The 15,366-nt window shown below is 38.5% G+C and overlaps 4 protein-coding genes across 4 annotated transcripts; 3 read left to right on the top strand and 1 right to left on the bottom strand.

The window, feature by feature from the left end:
• Nucleotides 1–2,109: 2,109 nt before the first annotated feature.
• PKNH_1408300 (tripartite motif protein, putative) lies at nucleotides 2,110–4,610 on the top strand (the record flags this gene model as incomplete). Its single annotated transcript, XM_002261936.2, has 2 exons — nucleotides 2,110–2,249; nucleotides 2,438–4,610. The coding sequence occupies 2 exons, from the start codon at nucleotides 2,110–2,112 to the stop codon at nucleotides 4,608–4,610; spliced, it is 2,313 nt and encodes a 770-aa protein (XP_002261972.2).
• Nucleotides 4,611–6,363: 1,753 nt separating this feature from the next.
• PKNH_1408200 (conserved Plasmodium protein, unknown function) lies at nucleotides 6,364–8,718 on the top strand (the record flags this gene model as incomplete). Its single annotated transcript, XM_039113632.1, has 1 exon — nucleotides 6,364–8,718. The coding sequence occupies one exon, from the start codon at nucleotides 6,364–6,366 to the stop codon at nucleotides 8,716–8,718; it is 2,355 nt and encodes a 784-aa protein (XP_038970005.1).
• Nucleotides 8,719–8,852: 134 nt separating this feature from the next.
• PKNH_1408100 (FHA domain-containing protein, putative) lies at nucleotides 8,853–10,567 on the top strand (the record flags this gene model as incomplete). Its single annotated transcript, XM_002261935.2, has 3 exons — nucleotides 8,853–9,768; nucleotides 10,056–10,275; nucleotides 10,483–10,567. 3 exons carry the CDS (start codon nucleotides 8,853–8,855, stop codon nucleotides 10,565–10,567), a joined length of 1,221 nt encoding a protein of 406 aa, XP_002261971.2.
• Nucleotides 10,568–11,473: 906 nt separating this feature from the next.
• PKNH_1408000 (TOM1-like protein, putative) lies at nucleotides 11,474–15,121 on the bottom strand (the record flags this gene model as incomplete). Its single annotated transcript, XM_002261934.1, has 1 exon — nucleotides 11,474–15,121. The coding sequence occupies one exon, from the start codon at nucleotides 15,119–15,121 to the stop codon at nucleotides 11,474–11,476; it is 3,648 nt and encodes a 1,215-aa protein (XP_002261970.1).
• Nucleotides 15,122–15,366: the final 245 nt, after the last annotated feature.

The raw sequence follows: 15,366 nt of genomic DNA, 5'->3' as shown, positions 1-15,366 counted from the left end.
AATGGTGCACAAAAATGCATTTCAGTTTTTTCTTTTTTCATAATGCGACAAAATGACCAGTGACAAAATTGCGAAGGAATTTTCTACAATGACATGGGATTTTTATGCGCTGGAAAATTAGCCCGAGACGGGATATTTCACAAACTGTACGTCTGCGAAAATTGACAGTTGGGTAGTGTGTACGGATTCGAATTAGTACAATTGGTTAATAGACAAAAAAATAAAATAAAAAAAGGAGAAAAAAAAAAAAAAAAAAAAAGGAAAAGAAAAGAAAAGAAAAAGAAACTGAAACTGAATTAAATAATTAAATGAATAACAAACTGGAGAAAATGTAAGAAAGAAACAAATAAGATTTCACCATATATGTTAAAAAAAAAAAAAAAAAAAAAAAAGAGTTACGAAAAAGCTGTGAAAGAATGTGTAAGGGGTGGAATTAAAAAAAAGCGCTGTGTGATCTTTTTGCACATTGTCATGCTAATGTGTTCTTATGAATTTCTTCCCCTTTTTTCGCAAAAAAAAAAAAAAGGTTGTTTATATCGGGGGAAGGATGAGAGGATTCAGCGCGCTATCTAATGGGACGTCATTATGTGGGTTAATGCATTATAGAGGCACATGTGTGTTGAGGTGTGTGTGAGTAAAGGCACGTGTGTAGAGACACATTTGCGCAAAGCGCTGTATGTACGAAGGACTATGCATATAATCGAGCGCGCGCAGGGAAGAGGTTCCCTCACAGCGGTGTTTTAGCCAAACGGATGCAACATACATAAGTTTGTAACGCAAAAAGTGCATTCCGCTTAACTGCTAAAATGTTGGAAATGTATGCGCTCCACAATTCGCCCTGCAAAGGGGAAGTGATATCCGACGTGAAGACCACCATGAGTGATGGTTACTAATAAAATAGATTTCTTAAAAATTAGCGCAGTGCCTGTCGATTGGGAAAAGAAAGGAACTGAGGCGAAGTAAAGCTGAATAACCGTGCGATTAGAAGGGGACAAGAATTGGAAGTATTCCAATGTTTTAAAAGGCACAAGGGTACATATGCGTGGGGAGTTTTCAAAAAATTCGTAATTCGCTGGAAATGAAAACAAAATGAGCTCCTATTGGAAATTTTTTTCAAGCGATCACCCAAGGGGGAAGTGTGCATATCATTATGTATATATGTACATGTGTGTACGTGGTGTGGGGATAATATCAAACAAGGCCGTACAGACGGGACGGGGAAAATATGGATAATGCGTGATTATCCAAATTTACACATGCGAAAGTGCCATTCTTTCCACATAACACTTGGAAAAAAAAAAAAAAAAAAAAAAAGATGACCCCTATTTTAAAGTAAACTTTCTGAAGAGGGGGCATAAAAATGAACATGCTATATAATGACAGTACTGTTAAAATCGAATTCATCATTTTTTGTGTTTATCTTGCGCGCCCATAAGTGTCTTGCCATTTTGCGCCCAACAAATTTCAAAGCATTTTGAAAGAGATACCACAATTTGGCGTAAAAAGGGAAGGGAGCGCAGCACCGCACTTGTAAGGCAAGTGCATATGTATGTGCATGTATATGTAAATTTATACGTATATGTGTATATTTGTATTTTTGTATTTTTTTCCCTTTTTGCGCATTATCATTCCCCGCGTGATTAATTAAAAAGAGGTGGAATACATGGTATCCCCCACTCCCCAGAAAAATTCAGCGCTTCAAAACGCATGTTTCGTTTCGTGTCTGCTTCAGGCCTTTGTAACAATTTGGCGAACGCATGTGCGCGTGATTGTTTTCTTTTTTCCTTCTGGGAAGTTGGTATATTTAGACAACTTTGTGTGCACGCAAAAAAAGGGAAGAATTTGCCTGCGATAATATGTGCCCTTTTGTATTTGAACTTTTTTTGTGTTTTATTTTGGAACAAAGTTGGTATTTATGCAGATGAGTGAGTCTTTTTTTTTTTTTTTTTTTTTTTTTTGGTGTTATTCTCTCCCTGTGCGTAACGTTGTTTAGTGGTGTACCTTTTCTCATTTGTGATCCCCGACCCTCTATTCTTTTTATAATTATTATTTAAAAAAGAAAAACAAAAAAGAATTACTTTTTTTTTTTTCATTGAAAAAATGCGAAAGATGAATTATACGGACGAATCTAGTGAAGATATACACTCCAAAGGCGGGAGCTCTTCTGACGGGTCAGAGGAGCATAGTGTGGCGTGCACGGAAGAGGAAGACGAATCAGGAAAGGAGTTGCATGCCGCCGACAGGAAAAAGTAGAACACTTCATGAGTGGGCGTGAGAAGGAGGCTAAATATAAACATAGGCGCGTGTTCATATGTGTGTGTTCGAATGTATGTGTTCCAATGTATGTGTTCCAATGTGTGTGTTCCAATGTGTGCAAAGGAGTATATTTGCTCCAACATAAAAACAAAAAATCCCTTTTACTCTGTCCCATCTGCAGAACGTACCGGTGTGCTAGCTGCGGAAGAGCCGTAGAAGATGTCCTGATTTTCTCATGCAAGCATTTAATCTGCCTAATTTGCGCCAGTGAGCAACTGCAGAAAAAGTACGAGAAATGCATGAAGGCATGTTCAGAGGAGGGAGAAAAAACCAAGAGGTGGGGAAATCACAAGATAAGCGAGTGCTTTTTAAACTCTAAGGGAGTAGCAAGCGCAATAGATAATGACAAACTAAGTGAACTATTCAAGAAAGAAAAACTAGGTTACATCACATGCTATATATGTAATGTAAAGAATAAACTTAGTCTAGACACAATTGAGTTATTGACAAAGGTTGGATTATTTTCCCATGATGTATTGAATGTTCATAAATTTTTTTTTAATTCGAACACAAGTAGGGAATATGCAAATGGGAAAATTAGTGAAGACCACATTAAGAAAAAGAGCGTACAATTTAACGATACGCTAAACAGCGATGTTGTTAAAAATGAGGATTTAAAAAAGTTACTAGTGTCCAGCAGCATGTACAGATATTTAGAAGACCATACAGATGATATGGGTAAATATTCGTACATATGTAATGTGTGCTCATTGAACGAAGCAGTGATGTACTGCAATGACTGTGTGGAGTACCTGTGCAAAGAATGTTGCAATAGCATTCATCAGGAGGATATTATAAATAAGGTAAATTTTACGGATAAAAAATGTCATGATTATTATGAAATTAACAAGAAAGGGATACATCTTAAGAAAATTGTAAAGTCGCCAAAAAAATTCCTCAACATAAGGAAGGAAGACATTGAAATATTGCACGATAGGGATGGAGATAGTTCACCAGATAAATTCGTAGATGAAAATTTACGCGAAAGAAAATTTGGAGATAATTACACCAAGGAAATTTACAAAGTGTACGATGATGATAACTCCGATTTTGACAACTACGATGAGAACCATTTTTATGAGAGAAAGAAGAAGCTTATAGATAGGGAAGACACGAAGAAAAAGAGGATGCACATTTCGAAGAAACTGAATGATTTGGTGGAGGACATGAAAAATGCAAGCAGCTACGACAGTGAGAATTCTTCTGCGAAGGGGACCACGGGATCAGTCGGCCGGACGGGGGGGGAAATCAAAGGTGAAACGGGAAGCAGAAAGTATCATGAAAAAGGAAAGCGTCGGAAGAATCGCGATAAGCATCATGCTAAGTATCGTCACACACCTCATACAACAGCGAAAAACGCGTGTAATGCTATACCATGTAGGAAAAAGGATCAGAAGGGGGAAGATGAGGGAGAAGAAGGAATATGCCTTCTATCGAACAGCACAGTTTCCCACGTAGATCTCAGCTCCAGTGAGAGTTCCATGTGCTCCGTAAACAATTCCGAAAGGGAAATATCCATAAGGGATATAAGAAAGGGAGGACATAAAATTGATAGCAATGTTATCCTAAACGATGAAAGTGTAAATAGTAAGAATTTCACAACGATCGAAAATATCAGATGTAGCCAACATTATAATTATCCTATCCAATATTTCTGCCACACCTGTTGTAACAAATGCTTCTGTTCCGAATGTGCAATAAATGGCGTACACACAAGTGAGTGTAACATTGAAAATATAAACAAGGCATTCATAACGGTATTAAATAATTACTTAATAAAATGGAACGAAATTATAAATGAGCTAATGAATGATTTAAATAGAAACTTTTATGAATCTTTGGAAGATATTAAGAACGACTGGTCTCTTACCCTAAGCGAATGTTATTATGACTTGAACAGTAAAATAGGATACATCACTAATAACTTGTCAAAGAAGGAGAAAGAAATTTTCGAACAGCTGGATCTCTATATGGATACATTTAAGAGGGAAAACATGGACTATATCGAACTGTTGAACTCTAAATATGATGAAATTGAGAAAACCATTAATATCATTCGGGATAATAAATTTCAAAACAATCCAATCGAGATGATAAAATTTTATAGGAACAATATTAATATGATAGATAGAACTATTTTGGCAAATAATGACTTTAAGCCTATTGAAGATTTGTCAAAAATTCGACAGAGTAAAATTTTTTACATGGATTTGTATGCCTCACAAATTGTCAGTTATATGCGATATTTGCAGGCTTTTTTAAAACCCAGCGGCCCCTATTTACCATCTGCCTAGGGCGCGGGCGCAGCAGTTGGCCTGCGCAGTTAACCTGCCCAGTTAACTCCGCGATTCACGGGGGGGTAGGATGTTACATTGGAATATGCCTAAATGAGGATGAGCATGTATGGGTAGATACACAAATGGAGGCATGCATATACTTCTCCACGTGCCGACATCATCACGTGCGTACTTCTGCACATAAACCTGCATTCTCTAGGGCTACATGCATGTCAGGGAAAATTGCCCCCATAGATGGCGACTTATAAATTGCTTGAAGAGCGGCGCGCTTGTAGAGGGTACCCCTTTTCGCTGAAGCACTTTTTGAAATAAGAAATGAGAGATGAACCCACATCGACTTATCACCTTGTGGCAGGGGCAAACATACACCGGAAGGGGAGAAAAAAAAAAACAAGCAAACTAGCTATTCACATGAGTGCGTGTATAGGCGTGCATAGGGGCTTTCCGTTGCATGCATTTTTACATTTTCATATAATGAATATCTCCAGAAGAATGAGAACGTAAAAGTGATAACCAGTTTTCTGCATGCAGGGGAAAAAAAAAGGTCCCATAAGAAAATGCATGTGCAGTGAAAAGTGTGGAAGTAAATGAAGAAGCAATTGAAGAAGCAAATGAAGAAGCAAGTGCTGAAGCAGAAGCAGGTGCAGTAAAAAGAAAAAATGGCTAGCACCGAATATTGCAAAAATTGGAGATCGGAAAAAAAACGCGTACATGGAACCAAAGTCAAATTGAACATGTTACACCTAACAACGTACAATGTAAATAGCGAGATAAGAATATTTTTGTCATGTGTGCTAAAGGAAATTTTCATTTTTTTCGAAAAGACATACAGTTTTTACAAAGCCTATCATTCTCGTTTGTCACTTTTATGGGAACAGCTTTTGTCTTTTTAATATTTTTTTGTGAAATGGTTAGCGTACTTATTTTGACAAAAATGGAAAAAAAAGAGAAAAAAGGCGTACACCTTTTTTTGAGCTGTACGCTAAGGGTACTTTTTTTTTTTTTTTTTTTTTATGAGGAGTTTACTTTTTTCAACATTTTTGAATTTAAATTTTTAATATGAGGAGTGTGCCATAAAGTTTTTTATTAAACTTTTTTTCTACGAAAGTTTTTCTACTGAACCATTCCCATTAAAACTTCACATTCAAATGTCCCATTCAATTTCCTCATCTGCACATTTTCCCTTCTCATTCACTTTTCCCATTTACTCTTCTTTTTAAAATTCTAACGTTTACCTTTTTTTTAAACTTTAAACACAAAAAAAAAGTAGCACAGGAGCTCTCGCTTCCTTTTACACAGTGTAGGATACTTTTACTCAACAGTATAGTTTACACGGAACAGTGGTGTGATATCGCTTAGAAGAACAATTACTCATTCTCAGTGATTTTCTTCGCGGCATGCTTGCATGGGTGAATGCTTACGTAAAGTGGTAGATACGTGTAGAGAGAGAAGTACTTGTAGATTGCTGCATAAGTGGTATATACATATGTGCATGTACAGATAGGTGAATAGATAGGTACTTTGGTAGATGCATACACAGCTATATTGACGGATCAATTGATAGCTACACTGACGGCTACTCTGAGTGGTACATACGCGATTAAGTAGGCAACACACCAAACGCCAAGCATTGTTGAAGCTCCCCACTTCACGTGTACGCGTTGCTGAAACATACATAAGAGAGTTACATAAATAAACAAAACTGTAACAACGGTAGAGAGTTCTACATTTATCCCTCGTGTTTCTTAGCATGTATACACATATGATGAGTTCCATACAGAATATGTGTGAGAGAAAAAATATCACCACGCACGTACAGTGCATTGGACAATCTGAGCATGTGCTCCGTAGAGGCACGTGTGGTGCTTGCAGAAATAGTGTGTTGTCCAAAGAAAAAAAAAGCATGAGAAAAGAAGGAATAAAAATTAATCGAAAATATAAGAAACTTATGATTGAAAAGAATAGAGTGCATAAGAGAAAACACGTAGAGTGTTGTGCTGGAATAAATGAGGGTCTTGTTCGCAACAGCTTATTTAGAGGGGTAGAATATGTTGCTGGAAGAACTGTACCCCCAACATTTGGCAATTGCAGGAGATGTTGCTGCAATGCAAGTAGACCAAATGGAATAATCCATATAGGCGAATATACTTGCCGTAGAGAAATTTGTACGAAACATCAGATGCAGAATATTTATCCGTTAAGCATGGGCTCTGCGGTACAAGTTTCGATGGGATTTCATCGGAATGAGTGTGTACAGGGTAATGTACCGCTGCAAGAAAGGGGCAACACCTATGGATTATGTGCTTATCCTCATATGTGTGGATTGAGCAACAGGGGTGTCGCAGGTTGTCCTAACTGCACAAACAGAATGGCAACTCATAGCGGAGTAGGAAATCACAACGGAATGGCATCTCTAAACAGAGCAGTACATCCCAACAGAATGGGAGATTACCCCCGAATGGTACCTCCAAATGGAATGGGAGCTTACACCCCAATCATATCTCCCAATAGAGCAGTAGTTCCAAGTGGGGGAGTATCTCCCAATAGAGCAGTAGTTCCAAGCGGAGTAGTACCTCCAAATAGAGCAGTAGTTCCAAGCGGAATGGTATCTCCCAACAGAGCAGTAGTTCCAAGCGGAGTAGTACCTCCAAATAGAGCAGTAGTTCCAAGCGGAGTAGTACCTCCAAATAGAGCAGTAGTTCCAAGCGGAATGGTATCTCCCAACAGAGCAGTAGTTCCAAGCGGAGTAGTACCTCCAAATAGAGCAGTAGTTCCAAGCGGAATGGTATCTCCCAACAGAGCAGTAGTTCCAAGCGGAGTAGTACCTCCAAATAGAGCAGTAGTTCCAAGCAGAGTAGTACCTCCAAATAGAGCAGTAGTTCCAAGCGGAATGGCATGTCCAAACAGGGCACTACATCCCAACGGAATGGAACCTTACACCCGAACAGAATCTCCAAATAGAATTATCGCTTATAACCGAATGGTAGCTTACACACGGATGCTATCTCCCAAAAGAGCAGTAGCCACAAACACCACGGTAGTTTCCAACAAAATTGTATCGCCAAACATAGCAGTAGTCCCAAACAGAATGGCAGTTCCCAACAAAATTACCACCCACGACGAGATCGTAATATGCAACCATGTCGAAGAGGTCGACGGAGTGGTTTCGCAGAGTGAATGCAACAAAGAGAACTTGTCTCGAAGGGAATCCGTGGCTGATAATGACACTGCAATTATAGATATAAGCGCTATGCAAGAGAATGTAGAGGACTCGCCCGTACAAGCTAATACTCAGAGTGAGTCAACATCACCAAATGCACTGAACGAGAAAGTCGCAGAGAGGGAGAGGAATACAGAAAGTGCAAACAATACAGACGATGTATTAAACCAAATTAGAGCACGGTACAAGGATTTTTTACGCATGTGTTCTTTAAAAAGCGAAAACATACAAGCTACTAAGGATGAGGATGAGCCATATCTCAAAATATACAATGGAGAATATTCGTGTGACACCGATTATTCATGTGATGGGTCAGTAGTCGAGATTGGAAAAAATGGGAGAGAAGAATTAACAGAAGAAGAGAAATTCATTCTCCGACAAATGGAAGAAGTCTTGAAAGACATAGACGATGAGGAGGTGGCTAATCAGCCGGATGACCAAAACAATATCGAAGTAGTCTGTCAGCTGGATGACCAAAACAATAGCGAAGTAGTTCGTCAGCCGAATGACCAAAACAATAGCGAAGTAGTTTGTAAGCCTAATAATAATCGAACAAATGCGGTAAAAGGGCGCTGTAAAAGAAACCACAAAAAAGCCTTTGAAAGTAACAACAAAAATGCTCTCCCAAATGATGCCGAAATCGATCCCATCATAACCGCGCTTGAAAATGCACTTAAAGGTGACTCTCAAAATTGCCTCGAAAAGGAGCTCACCGGGGAAGAAAATAGTAGTACGCACAAGAAAAGGCACAAGAAAGAGCACAAAAAAGAGAACAAGAAAGAGAACAAGAAAGAGCACAAGAACAGGAAGAATGTCGCCAAGGCGGAGAGCTATGAAAAAATGGAGAAAAGAATGGCGAAACGGCAGAAGATATTCTTGCCGTGAAAATGAAATGCGCAAAAAGAAGAAAAGTGGGGGAAGTTTGAAGGGGAGGAGAAAATTGGATTTTACGCAAAAATCCAGAAACACGAGAAAGGTGCAAATTATGATATAAGCATGAGAAAACTGCTAGGCTTGAAATGGATGGAAAAACTGTAGAGTGTAAGCAGTACGCAGTGCATGCCAAAGGTTCGGGGCGTGGCCGCAGCGGAAGCGCAAGCCCAAGTAGGGACACACGTGGGAGGAGTAGTCAATACAGATGCAGTAGAAGTGGTCGAAGCAGACGCAGTAGTAGTCAATACAGACGCAGTAAAGGTAGTCAATGCAGACGCAGTAGAAGTAGTCAATACAGACGCAGTAGAAGTAGTCAATACAGATGCAGTAGAAGTGGTCGAAGCAGGCGACCTGAACACAGAAGGCAGAAGAAGGAAATGACATATCACGGCAAAAGGAAAACGCGTGCCGATGAAAGAGAACGCATGCAAAAGGAAAACGGTGGAAACAAAAGGGAACACAGTTCCAAAAGGTTAAAAGGGAAGAATCGTAGTAGAAGCAGATCAAGCACAAATGAGGAAGAACCAGCATGGGAAAGAAAAAAAAAATTATATTACGAAAAAGAAAAAAATAAAATGTCCAGAGAAAGCAGGGACCCTGATCGTAGGGGGTTCTCCAGTTATGACAAGAGTAAAGAAAGGGTCAAGGGAAGGCATAACGAATATGATAATCGGCACAGGCGTCACAGAGAAGATAAACAGAGAAGAGGGAACAACATGGATAAGGACCAAATGCATAGTTACGACCATGAAGGGAGGGATAAAAGTTCAGAAAATGTCCATGTAAAAAAAGACCAACAGGAAGATGGTGCAGAAGAGGAAGAAAAAAATAAAAATGAGCCTAAGGAAGAGAAGAACTTCAACCCTTCTGGGTTACTTGCACAGGAAAAGAACTACAAAAATGGAGTAGAGTTGAAGTATATCGAAAGTATAGACGCCGAGCTTCCCGATAAGAAGTGGAGACTGTACGTGTTCCTTAATGCGAACACGAAAGATCCTGCTGGTAAGCTAGCTAAAAAGTAAAAAAAAAAAAAAAAAAAAAAAAAAAAAAAAAAAAACAGCGAGGGTGTACTTTGGGATATGCTCTCAAAGAAAGATACACAAAGGGAGATACTCGAGGAGGTTACGAAACGTACCATTGCGTAACGCCATGCGTGGTGAGAGCACACATAAAGAAATCAAAAAGCGGGGAAAATAACTCCGTGTGAGTAACTCCCATTTGATGATTCAGCAAAGTCATTGCATTGCCAACCAGGTAGCACACTATTCCCTTTCCCATTCTTTACGCAGAAATACTCCACTTACACCGTAAATCATGCTACCTAATTGGAAAGGACGATTTGGTGGTAGACATAAAGTTGGCAAACCCCACCATATCGAAGCAACACGCAGTAATACAGTTTAAAAAGCATGGAAGCGAAGTTCTGCCTTTTCTTCTTGACCTGAAAAGTACCAATGGGTCATATTTGAATAACGACCTAATCGAGCCCAACAAGTTCTACGAATTGAGGTAAGTGTGAGAAGCTACGAGAGAAGGATGTTGGGAGCACTGGGAAGTGTACGTCCCCATGCGTGCTCTGTCCTTGTTGGAGAGATGCTCCGTAGAGTTTATATCTCGTTGTGGCTCTTTAAAATGCCGATCCTCGAGCTCCCTTCAAATGTTTATCCTCTATGAGATGATAACATATAAATGTTTTTCTTTCCCCTCACTGTGCAGACAAACTGACATACTACGGTTTGGAAGTTCAGCGCGAGAATATGTCCTACTGCACGATTCCTCCGATAACCCTTCGCATGCCTGATTTGTTCACACACACAAAAAAAAAAAAAAAAAAAAAAAGAAAGTGCGCAAAATGGACATCCACGAGCAAATCCAAAAAATGGGCCTTTGAAAACGCACGCGTATGTACGTATAGTGCTAAGGAGAGAGCTCCTCTGAGCTTTCACATAAATTTCGAATTGCCCACTTTAGTAGTAGCTTCATCCTACGTTCCTACATAATCTATGCATGCGCATATAGGCGTAGGCGTAAGCGTCGTATTTCATTTTTTCCCAGTTCGTCTACCCCCCCCATGTGTTTACATTTTTACATCCATTGTTAATCACATTGGTCTTGTATGCCATGCGATAAGGTCGAGTATCGAGTTTGCACACCTTCTTTAACTTATAACTATTCCCCCATCCCGTCAACTTCGAAATGATGTTTTTTAAACCCATGTTCAAGGGAAAGGTTGTACATCCTTCATATAGGAGGGGAGACAAGACATAAAACTGTATGTTGAATGGGGAGATGCAAGCATGTCACTTCCTCCTAGGGTTAACGTTTTTTTTTTTTTTTTTTTTATTACTTGTATTCAAAAACAAATTCAACTTTTTTAATTTAAAAAAAAAAAGAAGGTTATTATACACATAAAAAAAAAGGGGAAAAATATATATTCAAACAATTTTATCAGAGACAGACACGGAAAATGCGTAGCATGTACTTAATGCAAAAAAGGTGGAAAAGAAATTAAAAACTTTTTCTCATAAGTACCAAAAAAAATATATATAAATAAATGAAAATAAAAATTATATCCTGAACGATTAATTTTTATTTTGGGAAAAATGTAAAACACAGAGTACAAGGGGGTGTAATATTTTCCATTCCTATTGGATAATCATGCCAAAATGTACAACCCGTTTTGTACGTCTTACGAACTCCTTTGAATTTAATTATCAAATTTATAAATGTTCATATTTTCAAAGTTATCGTTTAAGTCATCTATTGCTTTTGTTATTTCGTCGATCTCGTCAAAATTTATGTCATTCGAATCAGAGTTGCTTACCGCCTCCTCGGGGGTGTCTTCCTTTTTATCTTTTTCGTTTACATTTTCCTCAGATATGGGGGTATTGACTGGGTGCTTCCCTTCAAAACCTTCTTTCTCGCATTGATCAACGCTCCCATCATTCTGGAAACCCTTTTTTGAAATTTCTTCTTCCATATTTGAAGTATTATTTGGACTGTCACTATTACATTTGTGTTTGTCTGATGAAATTTCATCTCGGCTGAGCGATTCATCACTTTCACTACTGATTGGAGTCAAGTGGTTTAGGTGGCTGTACAAGTCCTCCTTATTCACAGTGTTTAGACTCAATGGGTTGTGCTTTGTATTCATACTTGTGGCTTCCCTCTTAACTTGGTCAAATGTCATGTCTGAAGTTCCTCCATACAAATTTCCAATTTGCGTGTCGCACACATTTTTTATATTTGTTTTTTCATTCTCTCTGTTTGACCCTATATCGGGGGGGTTACATTCTGATGTTTTTTTCAAGTTGCTCTGTTCCTCAACAACGCCACTTGCATTCATCTGCACGTTCGCCCCAGCAACCTTATTGTCGGATGGGTCAAAATCAAACGTTTCGAATAAATAATCATAGTTAGCTTCATTTCCATTTTCGTTGGTAACAGTTTCCTCCTTCGTAATGTTACTCTGCCCAATAGTTTTCTGCTCATTTTTCTTCAACGCATTTTGGCTAATTTCTGCAGAATCAATTATATTATCAAAGTTGATCCCATTAAAATGGGGTGCGTTATCCTTGGACACGTTGACTTTATTTTCCCCTTTCTGTGAATTATTTGGACTAGGAAGAACGCTTATGTGAGTACTTGTTACTACAGTACCATTTTGTACATTGTCAGCGGTGGCATTTGCGTCATCAGGGAGGGAATCCCCTGTACATGCTCCGTCTCGATTTTTACTTTTCCCGCTCAAGTAAGACTGGTTAGAAATTTCAATTTGTGTTAAATTGAAAATGTCGTCTGTTACGCCTACTTTGAAGTTCTCTTCTTCTGGTTCACTTGTTAATATATGAATATGGGTCGAGGGAGTTCTTTTCCCAGGGATGGGAACTGCTTCTCCTGTATCATTTCTGCGTAAAGGTGAATTGTACCCATGGGGGGATAAACTATTGGCTGTTTCCGAATGGATATTTGAATTTTGTCCTTCACCCTTGGGTAATAAATTGTTCCTACTTTTATCACTATCAAAATTGTTATTTTGAGTTGTTTGCTTATTCGGTGAGTTAAGCATTTGTTGTGCGATATGCACGGAGGGAGGAAGCGGATTCCATGGTTTTTGCGCTGTGGTTTCGGAAGTGACGTTAAGGTTACCCAGGCCCTGTTGGAAGTTATTACTTAAATGATGAGCAGAATCATTACTAAAGTTCAGTTCGTTGAAAACGCTATATTTGTCCTCCACCGGGTTATCCTTCTTAGGTGAAGTTATCACCTCCGGTTCGATCGATTCATCACCAAAAAATGAAAACACATTTTCACTGTTGCACGGGGCACCGTTTTTACTGTTAAATGGGATCGTTGCCTGTTTGGACATAAAGTTGGCAGAAGTGGCGCTCGCAAAACTTCCAACCGATTCGTTGAAGAAGATGTCCTTTTCCTGTTCGGCTTCATTTTTACCTTCCTTCTTTTCCGTGTTCCACGGGTCGTATTTGTTAAAAATAATTTCGTTAATATTCGATTGGCTGAGGGTTTCCTTCTTTTTGTTTTTCTTTTTTTTTCCCTTTTGCTTGAGTTTTTCCTTTTCTTCTTCCGTTCGCTCTTCCTTCTTGGTGGATTTAAGAGCACTTTCGCTTCCGTCTCCATTTCCCCGCTCCTTTTCCCATTTTTCAAAAATGCAAATCTGGTCATTAATGTACAGAAGCGAATTTAGCGTGACGGAGATGTTGATGTTGCCTTTGTAGTCTGACAATTTGTTAATACTTTGGAGGACGAGATCTTTGTACTTGGCCACGATGGCAATGCATTTGGATTTTTCCTCATCATTATGCATGTGTTTAATTTCTTTTAAACTTTTCATCATATTATTAATTTGTGCTAATTTTAGAGGTAAATCATGGAGTATATTATCGTCTGAGAAGGATGGAGAGGTGTCTGCATTTTTCACGTAAAATTTCTCAGCCTTATTAATAATGGGGAAGGTAATTCCTTTTTCCTTCAAGGATTTATATTCATCAAAAACAGAAACAGCTATATGCTGATGGAGAATAAAAGAATCATGCCATAATTGTAACATGAAGAGAATTTTTCTCTTTATGAAATGGAGCCTTGGATCTGTTGCTACCCCTGGGTGGATAATCGGGACGATGAGAAATTTTGATAGTTTGGATTTAACATCTTTCGTAATTGACTTTTTCAAGGTTGTTGTTTTTAGGAGAGCACTTATTTTTTTCATAAAACCTTCATCCAGAAAACGAACAAAAAAAAGGCCTAAGTTTTTGACACAGAAATTTAGGAACTCTAAAGAAATCACTACTTCCTCGGGGACATGTTTTTTTTTTAATTTCTTTCCGATAATTTTTATAGTGTAAATTATTATGTTGACCTTTTCTTGCATATACGTTAAAACGTTATATGCTCTATACACATCTAGGAATATTATGTCATTTAAGCAGTTGATATTTTTATCATTATATTTTAGCATTTCGTTGGAATCGATATTTCCATGATTTCGTAGCAGGTTATCAAGACAGGTACAATATGTCTCATCGTTATTTATATTTCTTAAATTATTTATTTCACTTATGTAGATATTTCCAAATCCTGTGATGTTATAATTAGGGTTCTGAATTTCTTTGTCATTTAAAAAGCTTTCTAAATTTTCGCTATTAACTGTTCCTTTATTTGTTGACTTCGTCATATTTGCCCCGCTAGCGTTGGCATACTTCCCCTGCGACGAGTTACTGTACTGATTTGTGCCACTTGTATTGTTTTCCCTTTTCTGCGCTAGGTTATTTTCATAATTACGGAAAAAGTTAAAATTGCTTTGGTTCCCTCCCACGTTTCTATTATCTGAGGTAAATTTTTGCTGCGGATTCGCTATATTGCTTAGGTAGCTTATTCCTTTGGCAAGGTTCAAATTTTTAAACTGATTTTCGTAGAAATTGGTCTCTCCTTGGGCTCCTGATTTGTCACTGAAGTGATTCCCTCCACCAGTGCCATGACCTACAGAGCTGTTTATGTTATAGTTTATATTATTCAACATATTGTTAAACGATTTCATGCAATTATTCGATATAGCACTGATGTTCGAACTGTTGAATATGCCTAGAGATTTCTTTTTCCCAGACTTTGAGTTATCGCTTGATGAGTCCCTCCTGGCGCTTGAACCTATATTTGAGGACAACCCCAATGCGTTTCTCCTCAAATCCCAGTGCTCATTTTTCCCTCTGGAAATACTATTGCCGCTGTTCCAGTTGCCGTTATTTGCTACACCTTCATTTGTTGGGAAATTCATCCCACCCTGTATGTTTACTTTGTTCTCTTTCGCATCTTTTCTTTTCCTGATTCCTCCGTTATCCATTATTTGTTAGTCTCGCACATGTAGTTACGGGTCGTTCCTCCTGCGTGCACTTCACTTGTGGGTACTTGGGTAGGCAAATATGAGGCAAAAATTGCATGCACATGCCCACAAAATTATGCCAAAAGATGCGACAAAAACAACGACTATGCTTATTGAGGAAGGATTTTTCTGTCCTTGAGAACAAATCAGCAAGTACGACGGGCAGGCATCAATGCAAATGTTTGCCTTAACACACGAATGACAGA

The sequence above is a fragment of the Plasmodium knowlesi genome, assembly GCF_000006355.2.
Source record: "Plasmodium knowlesi strain H genome assembly, chromosome: 14".
Taxonomy (NCBI): domain Eukaryota; phylum Apicomplexa; class Aconoidasida; order Haemosporida; family Plasmodiidae; genus Plasmodium; species Plasmodium knowlesi.
This window is presented reverse-complemented; position numbering and strand designations above follow the sequence as displayed.